General features: G+C 39.3%; 1 protein-coding gene across 8 annotated transcripts in view; it reads left to right on the top strand.

Annotated features, from left to right (window-relative positions):
• The window catches only part of PARD3B (par-3 family cell polarity regulator beta), a 392,041-nt gene that overhangs the window by 334,791 nt on the left and 37,381 nt on the right, over positions 1-19,869 (top strand). For 7 of the 8 annotated variants that reach the window (XR_010440948.1, XM_064717877.1, XM_064717876.1 and 4 more), the window contains one exon: positions 5,859-5,994. Coding sequence is in view for 7 of the 8 variants with exons in the window: in XM_064717877.1 (XP_064573947.1) it covers positions 5,859-5,994 (136 nt within the window). In the remaining variant the exon portion in view is untranslated. The remainder of the gene's footprint in view (positions 1-5,858; positions 5,995-19,869) is intronic. The other variant, XM_064717875.1, reaches the window with a different exon arrangement.

The following is a 19,869-nucleotide window of genomic DNA, read 5'->3' as shown; positions in this document are numbered from 1 at the left end:
AGCACAGTTATGAGTTTTTAAAATATTGTAAAACAGATTAAGATTCAGGGACTTTAATATACAGGTTCAACTACGTGTAAATGACTTCATCAGTGTAATTTGTTTTTCTGCAGTTTGTTTATGTTTCTTTATATGTATTTATGTACCTAGAGAGAAATACATCCATCTAATGCTGTCTCACAGTCAGTCCATCTCTGCAGACCTTCTCATACAGTCCTGCCTAAATGGAACAGGGCTCCAAGTCTACCTACCAGTCACTCTGCACAAGAGTCCAAATCAAGTGTCCTCATAAAGCCCCTCTCCATTGAGAAAGACAGTAGTTGTGCATACATCAAGGATGTTCCTGCCCACAGCAAGAAAGCAGGTGTTGTGGAGACAAATAAAGCCATATGCACAATTCCAGTTCCGAGAAAGATGTCATTGCTAACTTGGGTCCTCAGTGTGAGGTGTGTGTAACCAAAACCCAGGCTGGCTTTGGCTGAACATCACAGGTGGTTCCTGAACCTCCAAGGCAACATCAGGGATGTCAGCAAGGCATTTCTGACAAGTCTTTCCTAGCAATACCATTTTCTTACTCAAGTGCATATGAAAAGAGCAAATGTTCATATCTCTCTAAAATCTCTTTTTCTTGGTGGTCACAAAGATGAATGCTGAATTACAGTAGAATTATGTTCTTACCATTGATTTTCTTTTTATCACTTCCCTCTATTCTTCTTACTATTGAGGTTGCAAAAATATCTTCATACAGGGTAGAAATGCAAGGACTGGAACTGAAAGAGAAACTTACTCAAATATTTATTTGTTATAACTTCAAAATGGAAGTTTTATCTTAAGTGAAAGATAGATACTCTTACATGCTCTGTTGGATGCCCTTATACTGTGTATCTTTGTAGACCACTGTGTTCCTTTTAGTATGTAAAATTAGTTTTGTTTTTTAGCAGATCATGAATGGAAGATTGTCCATTCTCTAGAGTCTGTGAATCACATTTTGTCTTGGATTTGTTTGTTAATGGAAAATTCTCTAAAAGAATAATTTTTCTTCTTTTTTGTTTGCTTGTTTTGTTTTATTTTAACTTGGAAGCACCAGTTGTTTGCTTAGGGGACTGACAGTCAGCTGGGTGAAATCAGTGTTTGAAAGAAGCGGCTGGCAAAAAAGCCCTGTGCAATATTAATGTATTTAAGAAAACCACTGGAAACAAAATGTTTATTGCCTCTTTAAATGTATGTTTATATATAGCTTTAAGTGGTTCATCTAACTTCATGTGTGCAACACTTGCTTTTAATTTGTGTTATCAAGAAAGCTGCAGTAAGAAGTCACTAATTGAAAAAATGGCATTTGAACTTGAATGATGGAAATACAGATTAGCAATTTAGAGGAAGAACACAGAGGATATTTTACTGTGTTAAACCTGAGCCATACATGTTAAATACTGATTATGGTACTCTAATTCTTTGGAAAAAAGCCCTAGTCTGTCATATTGAATATTATTCAATATGTCTGTCATATATAATATTATTGCTATGGCACTTGTTCATCTCTCTCTTCAGAGGTGATGGGGTGAAATTTCACCGTCATATTTCACATAATGTCAGTGAGCTGGAAGCTCAGTCTCTGCTACATTATGGTTCCCCTTTTGTCTTGGGCTGTCTGTTCCAGCTGTGTTGGTTGAGAGGCTGTTTGGAAGCCTGTCCCTTGCAGTGGGCAAGGTGGGCTCTGTGTGGTGCTTCCAGCAGGTGCAGGCACAGGGAGGGACGGTGAGTTCTGGCCGTTGTTTGTGTAGTTGGTGGCACAGCCCCAGCTGCTGGACTAGAACGATTGTGTTGGTTCAAACGATAGCACAGACTTGTTTTCTCCTTCTCCCAAGCCAGAAAAAGTCTTTATTCTCCCAATAAGGACTGTATTTAACAAAACTACAGAATGACTACAAGAATGTACACTTTCCTCTTTTGAATGTTCACCTAAGTTTGTTGGGTTTTTTTCTATTTCAACCAAAAAAACCAAAACATTGCAGTGTGTGCAGCTTACTGGAAGAACTGTTAAACTTCTCTTAAGTTTGTTTATGGCTTGGGATTTTGGACATGCTTGTTACTATTGTTTGAAATCAGTACCTGAGTCTTCACAATTCTTTGAAGTTTCTCAGAGATTCATTCCTACACATAGATGTTATTTTAGAACTTCCCATGTCAGCTGCTTGTGAATCAGTCTCCTTACATGTAGCACAATTTCAGGAAATTGTTCTGAAAACAACTGGAAAATGCTGAGCGAACAATTCTCTCAGTCTTGTGACACAGAGAAGTCAGTGAGTACATTAAATTTTGGATGCTGGGAACATGTGATGGTGGGGGGAGTGGTAAAAGTGTGGTTGCATGGTTCTCTGAAGAATGTGTAGCATGGCTCCAGAGCCATGTCAGGGAAGAAAGCGTGCACAAAACTGTACATATGAGAAAGACTGTAATATTTATATCTCTCAAGGAGAGAGCCCTGCATTAAATGTAAAGCGACTGTAAAAGAAATCTGTCTGCTGTACTTACCAGCCTTGCTGAAAAGCTTCAGTAAGTGTCCTTAATATACGCTGACTTTGATTGGAGTATTGTTTCTACATTTCTTCTGTAAGCTCAGGTTCCTTTACAGTATAAATAGTCATGCATCTGAAACATTTGAACTGGTATTCATCTGCTGTTTCCCTGTCTGAGAACTGCTATCTGATCAAACCAATATTTTTTAATTATGTATTTATAGGCAGATGGGAGAATAGTTTACAGTCAATGTATGATCTTCTCTGCAAATCTTGGAATATTGTGTTGGGTTTTTTTTAATATTGCCTTATCAGTTTCTTTTTTTTATTACTGATGACTTCATTCTGTTTGAATTCAATGCTTCAGTTTCTTTGGGGTAAACTAATAGATTATGTATGCGATATTTGCACAGTGCTGATTGAATTCATCTGGTGAGTTTGAATGTGGTTCATATATTCACATAATTGTCAGGAGCCAAGTTGAAATTCAGAGCTGTTTCATGAGCATTGCACAGGGCATCATATTTATCTCACTTTACTCAGGAGTGGGTAAAACTTCCATGGTAAACTAGAATGCAGCTCTTTCAAAAGCCAATATCTTTTACATTTGTGCCTGTAAGCAATGGAGAAAAAAAAATGTGGAGCTTTAACTGTATCCTGAAAATATGAAGTGAATGTACTGACCAACTCTCTTCCTACCTGTTCCCTTCACTTTTCTAAGAAATTTTGAACCTGCTGGCCATTTTTGACCAGACTTGACTGGTGACTTGATGTTCAGGAGATACTGGAACACAAAGTTTCAGTAAGTGCAAATAAGCAGCCTGCTAGAGACGCCCGGATGAATGCTCATGCTGGGGAGAAACACTGCAGTGTGAACTGTTATCAGACACGAGAGAACCCACAGGAGAGAGGCACAGGAAATCAGACTTCACGGAGCTGCTTGTTTCCACAGAGATTATGCTTGTGTTTTCACACTAATCCAGATGGATAACTTTCCATGTGCTGCTATCTTTCATTTAAATGTTCCAACTCATTCTCAGGGCTAGGGTTTGTAGTTTAATACTGTGTGGCAGAGGTTTGCCAAAGCAAAATCTGTCAGGCCCTGTCTTGTAATAAATATAATCAGCAGCACCACTCCCACTCGCTGGCTCAAAGGGTTTGAGCAGAAGGAAGTTCACCTACAGGAGACTGACAGTGGAGCACAGGCTCCTGATTATCTTGCAATGTATCAATCTCAGATTTAATTTTAAAAGGTGGGGGGAAACCCAATGTGTGTGGTATTTTCAGATTGTCTCTTCAGCCAAAGTATCTGGTGGTAGAAAGTGGGTTAGAGCACTGGTGACAGGCGCTGTACAGTTCGCAGAGAGCTGCAGGAAACCAGATTGGCTGGAATCAAACTAGACCTATTGCCTGTATTTCAGTGTTTCCCTCTTAACTAGTGCTGCTTTGGGCTATGTTGTTGGCAAAGCAACAGGGACAATACTTTGGGCCTTATCTATATGTTAGCAGCCCTCATTAAACACTTTATCTTTATACACAAGTAATGTCAGGGGATTTCATAGGTATTGTAGTGCTCATGAGCTATGGACCAGGCTTCACTGTTCTAAGTGATAGTTTCCATTAGCTAGACCTCAGTTTCAGTGTTTTGCAAACTGGAAATGGTTCTTCACTATTAGACAAGTATTAATGCGAGGAACAGAGGCATTTATCTATGGGAGGAATAAAGGTGAAGAGGGAATATATCCTTTTTTCCATCAGTAGTCCACAGAGCTTGTGCAAGCTTTCTGCACTGTCTTGGGAGATCATGAGAAAAATCTCATGTGCTCTGGAAGATTTCAGTAAGTCAGCCAGAGAAGCTTGAAACCTCTGGGACTTTATAGAATGGATGGATAACTTAGGCTTCAGGAAAGGAAGTAATTTGATTTTTCATGGCAACATACTGATGCTGCAAGTAACCATTTCCAATCCTAACTGCATATTCAGTTGCATTTGCAGCCTACGTGGAATTTCTCTTAATTGGCAGTTAATTTCCAACCAGTCTAGATTGCTGATATATACTAGAAACTAAGTATTATTGAACTGATGGGTTAATGTCCAATATTTTGTGTGTGCTGTCCAAATTCTGTTTGCTATGCAAATCCTATAAAGGGCTTCCCTAGATTCTGGCATACTCATAGGGGAGTGTGATGTAGCAAGATGCTCCACTGACTCTGTACTCATGCGAGCAAATCTCTGTCTCTGTAATCCACTGATGGTGAGGCAGAGTTAAGGATATAGATTAAGTGAATATACAGTGAAGGGCTGCAGAAACAATGGTTTGAGTTTAGGAGCAGCCACAAATCAATTGTATAATTAATAATTCCCTGTGAATGCCAGTAAATGCTACTTAACTATACACTCAGTACTCACCCCAGTGCTGACTACAGCAAGGCTGGAAATATCTGCAGGAAACTTTTAATTTTTTCATTTTAAATATGAACAACGTTTTTGAATTCTTAGCCATTTTCAGGATTTTATTTAATAGTTCCTGGTTATAGCTTGAGCTTCTACAGTTGTACAAGCCCAGCTGTAATGTTTTAGAAGGCTCACTAGGGTCAAAACCCACAGAAAGGCATGTGTTCAACTTGATAAACTAAGCAACTCCACCAGATTTACCAGAGCAGTTTGCAGTGTATGCAGTTCTGCATACAAGTGAGTCTTTGTGGATTACTAAGTGAATTACTGTTTAATTACCACTTTAAAACTTTAGTGTCAAAATTTAATAGTGTGCTTTCCCATCTCTCTTGCCTACCCTGGATTTTCATGGTTGATGTTTGAGTTCTTTGTATAATTGGGAGGGAGTTTGTGGTTTTTTTATGAGACAAAACTTTTTTGTGCTTCTCTGTGAATAATAGTTTATTCTTTACCTAGAACATATGGAATTTTAGGGAAATTCCACATTTAGCATAGGAGCAAAAGGAAACATTTTTTGTCAGCTTATCATCATCATCATCATCATTATTATTAAAATATGATAGTCATTTATAGCTGTTCACAGGAATGTTAAAAGTTTTCTTGTGCTCCCCCATCTGTCTGCATCCATCTGTTGTCTCTTGTCTTGTACTGGAATTGCTAAGTTCTTTGGACAGGGACAGCCTTTTTTAAAAACAGGAATCAAGTTCACAATTAGCAGCTTTGCCAATATAAGAAAGCAAAAATAAGGCTGATAGGGGCCAGTGGGAACTACGCAAATCAGGAAAATCAAACACAATCCCTTTGTCTCGGGTCTGGCAATTCTCTGTGTGTACCTGGTGTCAGATATGTGCGTTGATAGGAGTTTCATTCAGCTGTGTTTTCCCCCAGCAGCTGCACAGGTGGCGGGAACGCTGATCGGATCCAGAGGCTGCGGAAGGAGTACCAGCAGGCCCGGCGGGAAGGCTTGCCCTTCTACGAGGACGACGAGGGAAGGACACCCCTGCCAGACTATGACCAGCGCTGGGTAGGTCCTCAGTGGGATCATTAGGGCTTTGGCAACACTCAGAGTTAGCAGAAGATTCTGGTTTGTTTGTGTTTTACAGAAATCCTCTATTGGTTTAACGTGAATTTAGGGACTTCATAGAAGCAGAGAAATCCCTGATGCCAGCCCACCAAAGAGACAACACACCAATGAAATGTTGTCTCTTTTTAAGAGAAAATGTTAATAATGAGAACTTGGCTAAAATTAACTTGTCCATTCACTGTGTCTGATTTAGGCCCAGGTTTCCTCCATTAAGCCCAAGACAGAGAGTCACTGCCAAACTTTGTCATGTGTGGTAGCGTCAAGGCTTTTCAGATGGATTTTTGGTACTCTGGCTGTTCATCCAGCGATTATCTGGGTTAACAAGAGCATTAGAAGAGCAGCCTCTCACTGTGCTTAGCTGCGAAGTGAGAGAAAGGAAATAGAGGCATGTCTGTCCTACCCTTCCTTCTGCTCATGGGACAGTAGCAATCTGGCCACGTTACAACCTTTGTAACTTTTCTAAAGTGAAAAATGTAATAATTTGCTCCCCTGCATCAAATTTCTTAAAATTCTATGAACACTATAGAACTATATTTGTTGTATGCATGTGTATATGGTGTATTTCCTATTTTACATCTAGGCCTCACACTACACAGAGACATATTATCTACCCCACTACTGCAGAGTAACCCATAACCTGTAGAAAAACTAGAGATTGAATCAACAGTGCTAGCTTTTTTAATCTGTTAAATAAATGCAACAGCCATAGTCTATGGGTACTCAAGAGGCCTGCCTGAGCAAGTTTTGAACTTGGACACTGTCTCCTTAGAGGTAATTATAATCAACCAGCATTCAAAAATGTAGTTTTGATAAAATGTAATTTATGCTAAATTCAAAATTATAGTTTAAAAAAGACAGAATTGTGTGAAAATCTTAAGAATGCATATACTTCTGAAGTTTGAACTAACATTGGTTTTAATGTCTCCAAACTATCGGTACGAATGCTGAAGTGAAATCTGCAATGACTGCTATATTATAAAAAATCCTATGCAAGAGTAGGCTTTATTGAAACCACAGAGAGATGCAGAGTTAAAAGGGCTGTTTTTACATAAATTATCATATATATTTGTTCATTAACTCCAAAACTGTTGTTGTGTATATTATTCTTATTCAATTACCAAAAGTGTCATCTTCAGCAAAATAATTTTTTCCTTAAAGCAGTTGACTTCAATCCACTACCTTAAATTTTGTGACCCAAATTAGTGAGTCAATGTACCTGCCATTCTTCTTCTGAATTGCTTTTGTAAACTAAAATAAGAATATGCATCAAATATGTCTTCCTGTTGAAATTCTGTGTTGTGGTAAGTGTCCTCACAGGCCTCAGACTGGGTCAGTGCTACCTTTTCAGCAGCCTGAGGATTTCTACCTCTTATCTGAAACTGATAAAACTTTATTAATGCTCAGATGAGGTTAGGATTTGTTATCCAGTGTAGTTTCACAAGATTCACAAAGGTTTCTTCTAGGTAATCCTCTATAAGCCTTTCCTGTTAGGTATAATGCCCAGAGATTACTGATTTCCCAAGCTTTGCTTTTCCCATGAGGCATGTTGTCCTTAATCAAAGCACCTGAAAGGGTGCTTAAAGTACCTTAATCATGAAATGATTCATAATAGTGGCACCAGGATTGCTGGGTTTTGTCCTTCCAGTGCATAATATTTGTAAACAGTTTTGTTATGAGGAATGGCAGTCTGCTTAAAAATCAGAGTTTACCTTGAGGGCTTTAGTACTCTGAAGTTTGTTGCTGCAACAGTTCTTCTTGTTGAAGTAGTTTATAAACTTCAAAGACTTCTGGTCTCTTCATTGCAACAATATCATCCATTGATCCAGCCAGCCGTGCTTTCATAGGCACTGTCTTTTAGTCTGGAAAACACCGCAGCCACAGCTTGCTGTCTTTTGACTCATGGCTGGAAGTTCTGCTTCTGCGTGTAGTTCTACCCTTAAAATACCTATGTTGCAATCTACAGAGACAGAAAAGAAGGAACAAAAATAGAATCAAAATATTAAAAAGAAAAAAAGATGTCTCAAAGCATCTTGCTAGAATGCTACCTCAAGTTAGCTTTTAAGCAATGCCGTCATTCCCACCTTGGGCAGCTGACCCTCAGCAGTACTGTGGTAAAACCCAGATTGAACAGCAGGTGATTTTTTTCCACCTTTACCTATCAGTGAAGAGACATGTTGATGACTAATTGCATAATTGCAAATAAATAAAAACTTACTCTAATCTTCAGGATGTCAGGTCTTTCTTTAGAGAGACAACAGACAGCTGAGGAGGGAGAAAACCTTCTGGTAGAAGTTTTCTTGCTTCCCAAGTGAGGTTGTGGCACCAGGGAAGCTGCAGCTGGAAAAGAGATGCTGGGTCTCTGTATTTTTAAGACTCAATTAGTCCTTTCCTTACTTTTCTCAGTCAACTGTTTTACCTAAGCCAACTTTCCTATAAGATGTCTTTCTAATGTACAGCAGCTGCTGTAATCACTTCCCACCATCTCCTGAAACATGCAGATAAATTGGGAAATGCAGAGGATAATTTGAGAAGACACTATCCCATCGCAAATCAGCAGCCTCAAAAATGGACCCTGGGTCTTGTCCTCCAAAATAGTATCTGAGAACTCATGAAGCAAATTTCTATCTGATAAAGCTGACATTGACAAGTGGCCTTTAGCTGACACTGTAATGGGACAGAATTTCTAATAGAAGGGGTATTTCTAACAATCTACTTTTTTTTAAGTGGGATAAATCAAGTTAAAGCAGAGCCAACTGAAAAGCTAGCATTGTAAGGGAAAATGATCTCATGACAGGCAATTGGGATCCATAAATGTTTTAAAAATAAGGTCAAAAATTCATTTTAAATAGGCCTGCTATTCTCTCATCATCCATTCCTCCCCCCTGCATCCATTTTCCAATTCTCCTCTGTTCTTCTCATCTGTTGCTGGATGAATTTTTTGCTCTCTTGCGCCTTCATTCTGCTTTCTCTTCCCCACAGTCTATTCCTTTTCTTTTTCTAAGAAACTGAATAATTCAGTTTAGTGTGTCTCCATAAACAGACAAAATGTCTCTCTGCTATAGAGCCAGACCCTTTAAAATTCTTTTCCAATTCCATTGTGCTTTGGTTTGTTGTCAAGTTTTTAATCCTTTGGACTTTCTCCACACTCCCCCCCTCCGCCCCTGCATCACCCACCTCTTCTTTCAGGTTTATAACTAGGATCAATGATAAACCAAATTCTGTATGGTGGATCACAAGACTTAAAGTAAACCTCAGCTAGTTAGCCAAAGGACAGGCTGATAATAAGCATAAATATTGTCTAGAAAAATGAATGCCTTTTGTTGTCAGTGTAAAATGAGATTACCCTGAAATTTTCTGACAGCTAGGGAATATTGGGATGTATCAGCTCTAAAAAGGGTTTAGGCATGTGCATACATGCTCATCTCTTAGTGGGACATGGGATACTCAAAGCACTCGTGAAGATACCCAATAAAAACCTAATCCGGGTCTCGCAAATGAGGCAGATGTTTGTGTACTATTATCATAGCTGCAGTATCAATCAGACTCTGAAAGAACTGTGTAAGAATAAGCTGCAAGAACTTAGTGTCTCTAGGACCTGGAAGGGTTTTCCACAGGCAGTCTCTTTCAGGGCTTTAGAGTCACAGCCTAATAGCAGATCATGAGAAATAGCTAAGGAGCTGTCAAGAGAAAGCCATGCAGTTAGCATCTGCACTTGTATTTAAGGACATTTAAATAATGAGGAATTAATCATCTATTTGAGGATTTACTTGGATTGTCTTACAGACTTTGTACAAATCCAGTTACTTAAAACATCAATTCTTTCCTTCAGGATGGCAGTAAATCCTTGAAACTTTATCTTTTTAATGTACATTCAAGGACTACATGTAACACCAGCCACATTGCAAATAGTTCTTCACCTGTTAGTGACCACAGCAGCTTCACTGTAAAGAACCTTGGGTTAACTGTTTCTAAAAGCCATTTCCTTATTTGCAGATAGGATTTGTAAGCTTGTAAATAACCTAAAGATACAAGAAAACCTGTCTCTGGATCCTGGCTGTGAACATTTCAATTGAAATAAACCTGTAATGTACTGAGTTTTGTCAGTTCCCAGTTGAGAGTAGGAAAAAAGAATCATGCCTGTGTGTGTTAAAGGCCACGTACTTTATTGTGTGCCTGGCAGCATTCCAAGCCTAAAAATCAACGAGAACAAAGAAAGGAGCATTAATAACTGCATTATTTTTCCATAATGTGTCAAAGGGTTCTGCGCTTCCTTCAGGATGAATAAGGAGCTGTTTGTACTTTTCATGATCAATTAATTCCATGTTCAGGATGTTACATTTCAAATAGGTTAGGTTCCTAAAACACACAAACGTTTGTGTTGGACTATGGTTAGAAACCAGAATTCCAACTTCTAGAATAGTAACATTCCTGTCTTCTAGCGCAATGGGAGAAGCTGACAATTTTATGTGAAACCATATAGCAGAAACTGATGCAAATCCCAGACTTTCTGAGTCCACAGACTATTAGTAGAAAACATTAAATAAAAAGAAAAGAAGAAAAATACAATAACTTATTTAAAGTATGGCTGCTTTGAAAAATACAGATCAGAAGTATTTGTTGTTAGAATACTAATTAAGAGAGTACTCAAAACATTTTATTAGAATGTATGATTAACTTACTGATCAAGAACTTTTTGATTCCAAATTATCTCTGCTTAATGAAGTTTTCAGATTGGGATGTATTACACAGAGCTGTTCTAACTAAGCAGAGTGATTTTGTAATTTACAGGCCAGCTTTTGGGGATAGTTTTGGGGGGAAATTATTTGGGAGAAATCCCCGCCAAACCTCATGTGAAAAATAAACTATTCCAAATGGCACATGCAAGGAGAGCCAAATTCAATTCCATTAATACTAGTAATAAAGAGTGACTTCTATTACTTGTTTGGAATCATTCCTACTTATACAAAGGTTAGATTTGGTGCAGATTATCTGAACCAGAGGGCAGTCTGAAGTGCTCGTGTCTCCAGACATGCACTTTCTGTATGCTCTCATTTACCAGGGGAGTCAGTTCTGGTACCATATGTCATCTTATCAAAGCTCATTGGTGCTGTTTATACCCTGTGAATTCTGTGAATTCCAGAAATTCATCATGACATCTATTCCACAAGGTGCCTCTGCATACAGCTGGGTTTTGTTGTTTTTCAGTGCAGGGGGGTGATTCTGAGGATGACAAACACTAAGCATTTCTCTTATTTCATACAAGTTGCTGAAAGAAATCAGACAAAAACATGCAGTGTTGCCAGGCTGTGGCTGTCTTTGCTGGCTCACAGTACTCTGAGAGATTGAAAATATGAGAGCAATCATGTCCCTTGCAGTTAGGACAGGTTCTTCTGATGTTGCCCAAATGGAGCATTAGAGTGGGGCATTGCAGAGATCATGACAGCTGCCACAGATCAACTTGATATGATATGAAGGGCCCTAGAGGTTTTCCATTGTATACATTTTGCCTAATTTGCCAGTATGTTAAGGGAGTCAAGAAACAAATCTCTAACTGATAATTATATTGATGAGGGGAGCCTGTGAGCAGGTAATCCATGCAGTTTAGTATGCTGAACAGTTACTCTGTTTAAGCATATAGCCCACAGCTCTGCAGCTTTTATCTGTTGGCTTTTTATTATGTGGGCAGGAAAAATGGGCACAAATAGCCTTTTTGGAGCTAGCTGTAATCTGGCTTGACTGCAGTTCTCAGTAGTAGCTGGGTCTTTGCAGTTTGCTTTGGTTTTGGCAAGCTCCTGCCAGTATAGGCTTCAGCAAGTTTCTGTCTCCTTGTGTGTCACTCTGTAGACAAGGGGCTGTGTGGCCACTTTCCCTGAGCATGTGTGCACACTCTGCCAAATCTCAGGCCAGCATCACATGGTAAAGCTGCAAGAGGACTGAGATTTTAACACTGACTCTTCTCACATGGGGCTGCCAAAGCCAGTACTTTGCACCTTGAGCCTTCCCTCCCTTACTTAGCCTCAGTGATCCTGCTCTGTGACAGCGTAGTCCCGGCCCCCAGCAGCTCAGTGCCCCATACACCAATAGAATCAAATACAGCTGCTCCTGGGTCGGGCTGCAGGGGAGGGGGGAAAGTTGGCTTCCTTTTAAACTGACCTCCTCTTCCTCGGGCCATTAGTAAGAGGCCTGCTTCAACTTGTGGAAGGGGGCTCCAGTTACAACACTCATTTTTTAATCACAAGACAAATCTGTTATGCCACTGAAATTCATGTCTGAAGCTAAGCATGCACTCAGCTATTTATTGGATCAGGCCTGAAATCAGGCCTCAAACCCGATCCCCTTCAGGCACAAGCTCTGGCCTTTACTACCAAGTATCCGGTGCATTTGTCAAATAGATGCTGTCATGGTTGACTTCTTTTTCAATTCTTAGTACTTAATTTCCCTGGGTCATGTTCATGTTCAGTGTTGCAGATTAAAAAGAAATCTCCTCCCTAAAACATACCTATGATCCAAAGAGTTGCCTGGCTACTGTTGTCCCAGACAGCACCCCCTTTCCTGAAGATGCCAGTCACTGTCCAGCTCAGCCTGCTAGGGATAATACCCCGCTAAACCAGAGTGGTTTGGAGAAAGGACTGCAAAATTTGTTCATTTAACATCAGGGAAAGCAGAATGCCCTCAGTGAGGCAAACAGCAATGATTGCCCATTGTGTGCAGAACTTGAGGGTCAAAGGCTGAGCTTGAAAGAAGCTGGGTCAAGTAATACAACTATGTCATTGAGGCTGTTAGAGAGCCCAGATCTTGTATTTGTTATAGTTAAGTATGTGACAGAAGCCAACTGAAATAATGGACTTTTCATTACTTTTGATTTCTGGATTGAGTTATTCTGTTGTATTACTGTGCAACAGTTCTCATTCCTGCAGTGCAAGATCTGAGGTGGAGGCCTTGGTTCTTCTTGAATTTTGCTGAAGTTCCTTGCTGCAAAATGCATTAGCAGAACTGCTCCCTACGGCTTCAGCAGTCAGGGTGTCAGTGCTCTGGCTACACTGTTGTCTTGCAGTTAGAAAACACTAAAAAGTTCAAGATTTTTTCACAGCCAAGGTGTGAAAAGTAATTAGAATGTATCACTGGTGTTGGGTATTTGCAATTATCTGTGAATATATAAAGGCCCTATTTTTCTCAACAAACAAGCGACATTGCTATAATTATTTAAAATGAAAAAGAAAGTCAGTGACTCAGACATGGAGAGATTGGGTGGATAACTTTATTAGTTCCCAGTCTAAGGTCTGTAGTGCAGATCCTAATCTAATATCAAGACTGCATTAAAATAAAGTACAAAATATGGAAAAAGAGAACTGCATTTACCCCATGAGGCTGGTGCTGAACATAATTTTGACTGTTCTGCTCATGGCCAGCTCTCTTCAATGTTCAGCTCTAAGTCTGGCTCTTAAAAAACACTGAAAAAGGGAGCACTACTATCTTCCTTCTTGCTCCATACAGAATCTGACTAGGACATATTCCTTATTCCTCCTATGAGATGTGCTCAGTTTTGAGAAGTTCTGCAAAAGTTAATAATCAATTTAATCTTTGCATTTGTTTAAAAAAAAACTTCTTTAGTGTTTTTGCTTGGTTTAGTAAATTGAATTTGCAAGCAGAAATTTCCCAATGCAGAATGGCACCATGCAACCTAATCTGAAGGGCTGATTTTGATTTGATTTTCTTGGTGTGTTTTTGAGACATTAATCAAGGAGTTTTTTATGTTAAACAAGTGGTTTTGATGCTAAACACTAAGAAAGCAAGCACAACACATACTCCTGCCTGTGTTTTTGCTGCATTTCCTCATCAGATGGCCTGACTGTTGTGTTAAATGTCATGTTGCCCAATATTAAGTAGCGTCATTCCAGCTGAACATGTGTCATAATCCTGTATGATAGAAGTTACTGACTCTGCTGTAATCCAGCTGATAGTGGAATGTCTGCCTTGCAAGTAGAAATAAGAGTTGCTGCCTCCAGGGGTGTCCTGCTGCTCAGGATAGATGATATGTGAATAATCCAGAGTAGCATAGATTTCATAAAGTACTATATCAAATTTAGCATGTAAGTTGTGAATACATACAACTGAGCAGCAGGTATCTCCTCTACAATGCAGTCTGGTCACCAATTATAAGATCTTTCTAGATTAGTCTATTCATCCATTCTCTTGCTAGGCTGGAATAATGATTGTCAACATTATGATTACAAATAATGCCTTTCTGTGTTAGGAATGCCAGGGCTGCATGTGACAAGAAACAATGGCAGGATCTCTGAGGGAACCTCGACCCTAGGGAAGCCTGGATCAGGTTATGCTTTCCACCATCAGCTCTTCCAAGAAAAGTCAGAGTAGCAGATACCTAGAGTGAAAGTTTGAAGTTACTGTGTGACCCAAAATGAAGGGAATCACTTGGATTCAAGAATTGCTGGTAATGCAGTAAGCATGGTTATATTAAATTATATTCTATAGGTCATAATTTGATGATAACTTCTTCAAGATAAGATAAAAATTTATAATTTGAAGTACTTGCCTGTGCCTTCCATCTCTGGTCTGCCATCATCAAAACAAAGTCATTCTGACAATCTAAATTCACTCTTTCCTGTGCAGTGATTATAGGGGAATTTAGCAAAATGCTATCCAGTGATACCCACCAGTGGATCAGTATGAACATTTACATTTGCGTTTGAAGCTAATTTTTAATGTATTTCTCTTAATTTGCTAGGAAGATACTTGTCAAGTTAGCAATTAAACTGTAATTTGGTCACTGAGGTGTTTACATGGATTAATAGATCTCTCTCTTAAGCGTATGCTCCTGGGTTTGAAATAACAGCTATACTGCGTGGTAGCATGACCCCACTTGAGTTTCACACACACATGCACAAAATCAAATTCCATCACATTTTAATGCAAATTTTACCTTTGCAAATGATGGCCTGAAAAGAATGAGTTTCCATGGTAACCTTAGGGAACACATAACCTGTTTATCATAACTTTTCCATGAAGTAAGACAGGGGGTGGGGAACATGCTTTGATGTCAGCTATATTTTTCTGCAGACAGCATTCTGCTCTAGCACATGTAGAGAATTTACCAAAATACTTGTGTACTGTCCTAAATGAACTTTTTTTCTGTTCTTAGAAACAAAAGCAGTTGTATGGAATAACACAGGAGGTAACTGCAATTGGCAATATTCAACTCCATTAACTGACCTTTCAGCTCCTGTCTATTGTTTGACAACTAGGTCAACATTTTGAAAGACCAATCAGAAATTAATAGTTAACAGATCTCTTCCATCACTTTATCTTTTCTTGCTTTCCCTCCATGCTTTAAACTTAGCCCTCAGGTATCCCTGCTGCCTTTCAAAGCCACTTTTTTATTTTTTCTTGTCCTTTCACTTCACTGCTGAAAGTACTTCTTTGAAAAATGCCTTGAAATATCTCTGAACTCCTACATTTTGGAGCTACCATGGAAAAAACATATTGATTATACTTCACATTCGGTGCTGACTTTCAGAGTTGAGGTGGTGGCTCCTGGAGCTGCCATTAGCGAGAGTGAGTTTGATGGCTGTGAGCATCTGCAAGGTTGTATTTTTCCTGCAGATGCACAGTAACTCCTGGCTAAAGGAAAGTATGTCTGCAACATTTTTTTTAAGGTCATTAGGAGTAAGGAACAGATGTTGAGGTTTTTCGGAATGCTGCTTTGAAGTGCCACTTTGGAGTCAACTGACAAGACTGACCCTATAGGCAGTGATTTTTGGGATTGGAACACAGAGGAACCATTGCCCACAGTTACCCATCTGGTATCCATCTGGTACCAGCAAACAACAGACAGTACCAAATCACAGAAAAACTGTACCAACTGCTAAATTGGTATCAGCAAGCAAAGAAGGTCACCACCCAACAGCAGTTGCAAGCAGGAGAAACAATGTCTGTAACATTTACAGACTGGTATCTGAAGATCCGGAGGAACCTGATGCCATAGCATATGGAAAGCAATTCCTGTCTCTAAGCCTACTTATGCTGATGTTGTTTGCTCAGTATTAATCCAGGTTTGGGGAGGGGTTTTGGGTTTGTTGGTTTTTGGTTGTTGTTTTTGGAGGGTTTCTTTGTGGTTTTTTGTGTGATTTTTTTGGTTGGTTTTTTTTTGTTGTTGTTAACCATATTGAATTTGCTGTGTGGAGAGCTTTTGTAGTGATGCCATTGAGAGAGTGCCTCTCTTTATTGGCATCTGTGTTTAACAGGATTAAGGTGGATTTAATACCCTGTGCTACAGACTAACCATTCAAATTCTAGGAGTACTGTTCCATAGTGGTGTCAAATCACAATGGAAGGAGTTGAAGTTAACTTTTAACTCCGTGACGATTTACTCTGCAGCTTTTCTTTGATGTGAAGTATTCTTAGGGAGAGCTGTGGCAGGGGGTTGTTTTCCAATTTTACTGCCATCTTCCTCTTCTTCCCTCTGGTCATTTTCCCCCTTCTTCCTCCTTTTCTTTTCTTGAAGCAGTGCACTGGTTTGTACAGTAGCTAAGTGCATAGAATGCAATAATACAACAGTGAGAGATTTAGTGCCTCTAGGTGCTACCCCTTCTACTCTTGAGGACTTCCAGCAAGGCATGATTTTATAGACAATGAAAGGCTTGCTCTCCTCTGTGAAGCCGCCTGCCTGCAGGAAGCTTTTCACTGTCTATTTCCACTACTTGCTCTGCAATTTAGTTCCATGCCCTGCTATTTCCCCCTCCCCTCCCTCTTTTCTTCTCTGACATACACATGCATAGACCCCCTGCGTACACATTCAGCACCAACACCAGATGTAGGTAGACACAGCAAAATAGTGTTATCTCAATGTGTGCGTTAAAACGCTCAAAAATACAGCAAACATTTTCATTTTGCCATCCTCATCTTAAATGGAAATATTGATCTGTCCTTTGTTTGCTTTCCAGGTACTGACACTGTCATTTCATTTTCCCTAAAAAGAGCACAAGCTCATAGCTGAGCTCCAAAGCATGGCCATTATACCCTGGCATTGGTGCCAAGAACTCTGCTGACTTAGCTAGAGAAAGATGCTGAAAGCCTGACTTTGAGAGAAAATTCAATTCAATTCACTTCATACAATGTCTCTCATGAAGTATTTCAAAATGCCTTATATCAGGAGATAACATAATGAGAAAATGCTTTAGAGAACTGGATATTCAGATAGCAAGACAAAATGATACACAGCAATGAACTGGAGTAAAAGAAAATATGACTGTCATTTAAAAGCAGTAATCATCTGGATAAGTAGTCTTGTAAACTAATTACAGTGAGAAGAGAAGCAAAGAATGCAAGACTGGGAAGAACAAGAAGCAGCTTAGTTTCAAACAGGGTAAAGCAGGGGATTGGTTTCATGGAGGGAGAGGAATTACACACAGTATTGTAGAACAACTGAAGGAGATCTGCTTTAGAAATGCATCCACACATATGAATTAGTATGCTGTACATTGCAAGTGTATCTCCGTGACAGGTTAAGTTACCCTCTTTAGTGGATGGGAAGAGATTAATTACTTTGGCCTGGTTCAGGGTAAGACCAATTGAAGTGCCTCCTTCTAGTAGGAAAGAATCAATGCTGATGGGTGCTGTGGGTTTTTTGGGTTTTTGTTTTGCTATTTTTAAGTTTCTCTCTCAACTCAAGGGAAACTTCTGTTTGTCTCTGATTTGAGAATAGGTTTGCAAGTCAGGGTGTTGCAAATCTGGTGCTCATTAAGGACAATTAAGAGATAGAATTAACCAAAACATATTATACAACTAATGGAAAGGAAGCCACCCACAGAGACTGACACAGGCCAGGAAATTATCTCATTTTGCTTGGTCAAAGGAAACCGTAGTTCTCCAGCACCAGGGATTGGGGGATCGTGGAGCAAGGGTTCAGAAAGCAGAGTATTTTCTTTGTGGGACTGTGTAAAAACACTTTGCAGTTCTGGCTTCACCTCCATCTTTGCTGTTTTCTCTCTCTTTAGTGTTGCAAGATACAGCAAATGCTGAGAGCTTGTTTTCTACAAAACTAAGGCAATTGCCATGTTTTTAAACTGTTATGGGAACAGCCTGTTTCCCTTTTAAAGTTCCCATCTGTGTTTGTATTTCCCTCAGTCTATTGCCTTTATAGAGAATTTTCTGCTCCCTCTAAATCTAAACCATTAGTTTCACCTCCTTGAACAAGAGGTAGGGCATTACTGAGGAGGAAAAGTAAATCCTGAGATAATCAGCCCTGCTTAATTTCACCATGGAACACTGCTGTTTTCAGTGTTCCTGGTGTTCATTGCATAGGGAGAAGGGACAAGTGACTCTGAGTATGTACATTTGTGTGTGAGCATGTGTATGTATATGTATGTATCTGGAGAGAGAGACAGGCAGAAGGGGAGCATTTAATTGCCTTGCAATCGGACCAACCAAGTAGTGTTCTGATTGCATACAGCTGATTTTCTAAGTGAAAATCTTCAAACCTATTCAACAGCAAAACCAAGATCATCAGTGACTCTGGAGTGTGTGTCTGTGTTTCTTAGAGGGAAGAGGAAGGTTGGTTTGATTACTATCTCTTTTTTCCTTTGGACAAGGGTGTTTTTCTCATCCAAGGGAAATGCATTCTAGCAGCATGAACATAACTATTAATCAACACTTAAGTGATAATCAGTGAATGAAAAATGATGACCAGAAACTGAAAATGTACTTGCATAGCTACTTCGGTGCTTTTTCTTTGAGATCATGCCCTTGCATTTTAACATGAACAATTCTTATAAAATTAGTGCTGATATATTCCAATAGGCAGTGATTTAAAAAGCCAACACTTACTTTTCACTTGAAAAAAAAATACTAACAGGGAATGATATATTAAGATCTGCATAAGTAATGTTATAAAGCTACCTTGGTAGTCTCTGAGATAGAGTCTCAGTTTATATGAACCAATAATATCTTACAGATTTACTTAAGAGATGAAGATGCAAAAATCATCACTGGAATGCTGTATTCAAATGTGTGAAGACATGTTCAGGATACAGAGAGATAAATGTTTTTCCTGTGTATTTTTGCTCAAAAAGGAGATGGAGACACCAAGACATGCAGGTATATGTTAGCTTTGGGAATGCCTCCAAGAGGAATCAGATGCTGTTGAAGTTAAAACAAAACTCCCCTCAGTATTTAGCATGCTTTTCTGAATCATGGCCAGGGTATGTGGTGGCATCCAGCAGAAACCAAGGCTGTGTGACTCTCCTAGTGAGCAACACCTTGCTTTTGTTCTTCAAGATGTTTTTTGACCAACTTTGTCATGGTTCTAATACTATCAAGTGTTCTTTGGAATAATCTCAAAACCAGATTAGTGTAAAATGCTTAAAGTAAGTGTGTGCTTAAAAAAAGAAAGCACAACATTCCCGGGGACTGAGCCCAGAAAGCAGAACTTTAGGAGACTGCAAGGTCATGACGTGGTAATTGGGCCATGAACAGGCATCTAGAGCCATCCATTGATTCACCTTTCCAAATTATTTAACCTGTGTTTTCTGTTGACACAAATATAAAAAAGTTCATCTGCCACACTACCCAAAACAAACTTGAAGACGTTGGACCGTGATTTGAGAAGCTCTGACAATTGTAGTCCGGAGATATCTTTAAAATGGAGCAGGAACAGGTGTCTCGGGATCTGCTGGGAAGATTCTGCTTCCTTCCTTATTCTTGGGAATAAGTTTGTTTGTAGCAAACAAGTTTGTAACAGAGAAGTTGAAAGTGCTCTTTCTCTTCAGTGGTGGAGGTGCTTTTAAGAGCTCCTGTGGA

This window comes from Zonotrichia leucophrys, chromosome 7, assembly GCF_028769735.1.
Source record: "Zonotrichia leucophrys gambelii isolate GWCS_2022_RI chromosome 7, RI_Zleu_2.0, whole genome shotgun sequence".
In the NCBI taxonomy this organism is placed as follows: Eukaryota; Metazoa; Chordata; class Aves; order Passeriformes; family Passerellidae; genus Zonotrichia; species Zonotrichia leucophrys.
Note: the sequence above shows the minus strand (reverse complement) of the source record. Positions and strands in the feature narration are given on the sequence as shown.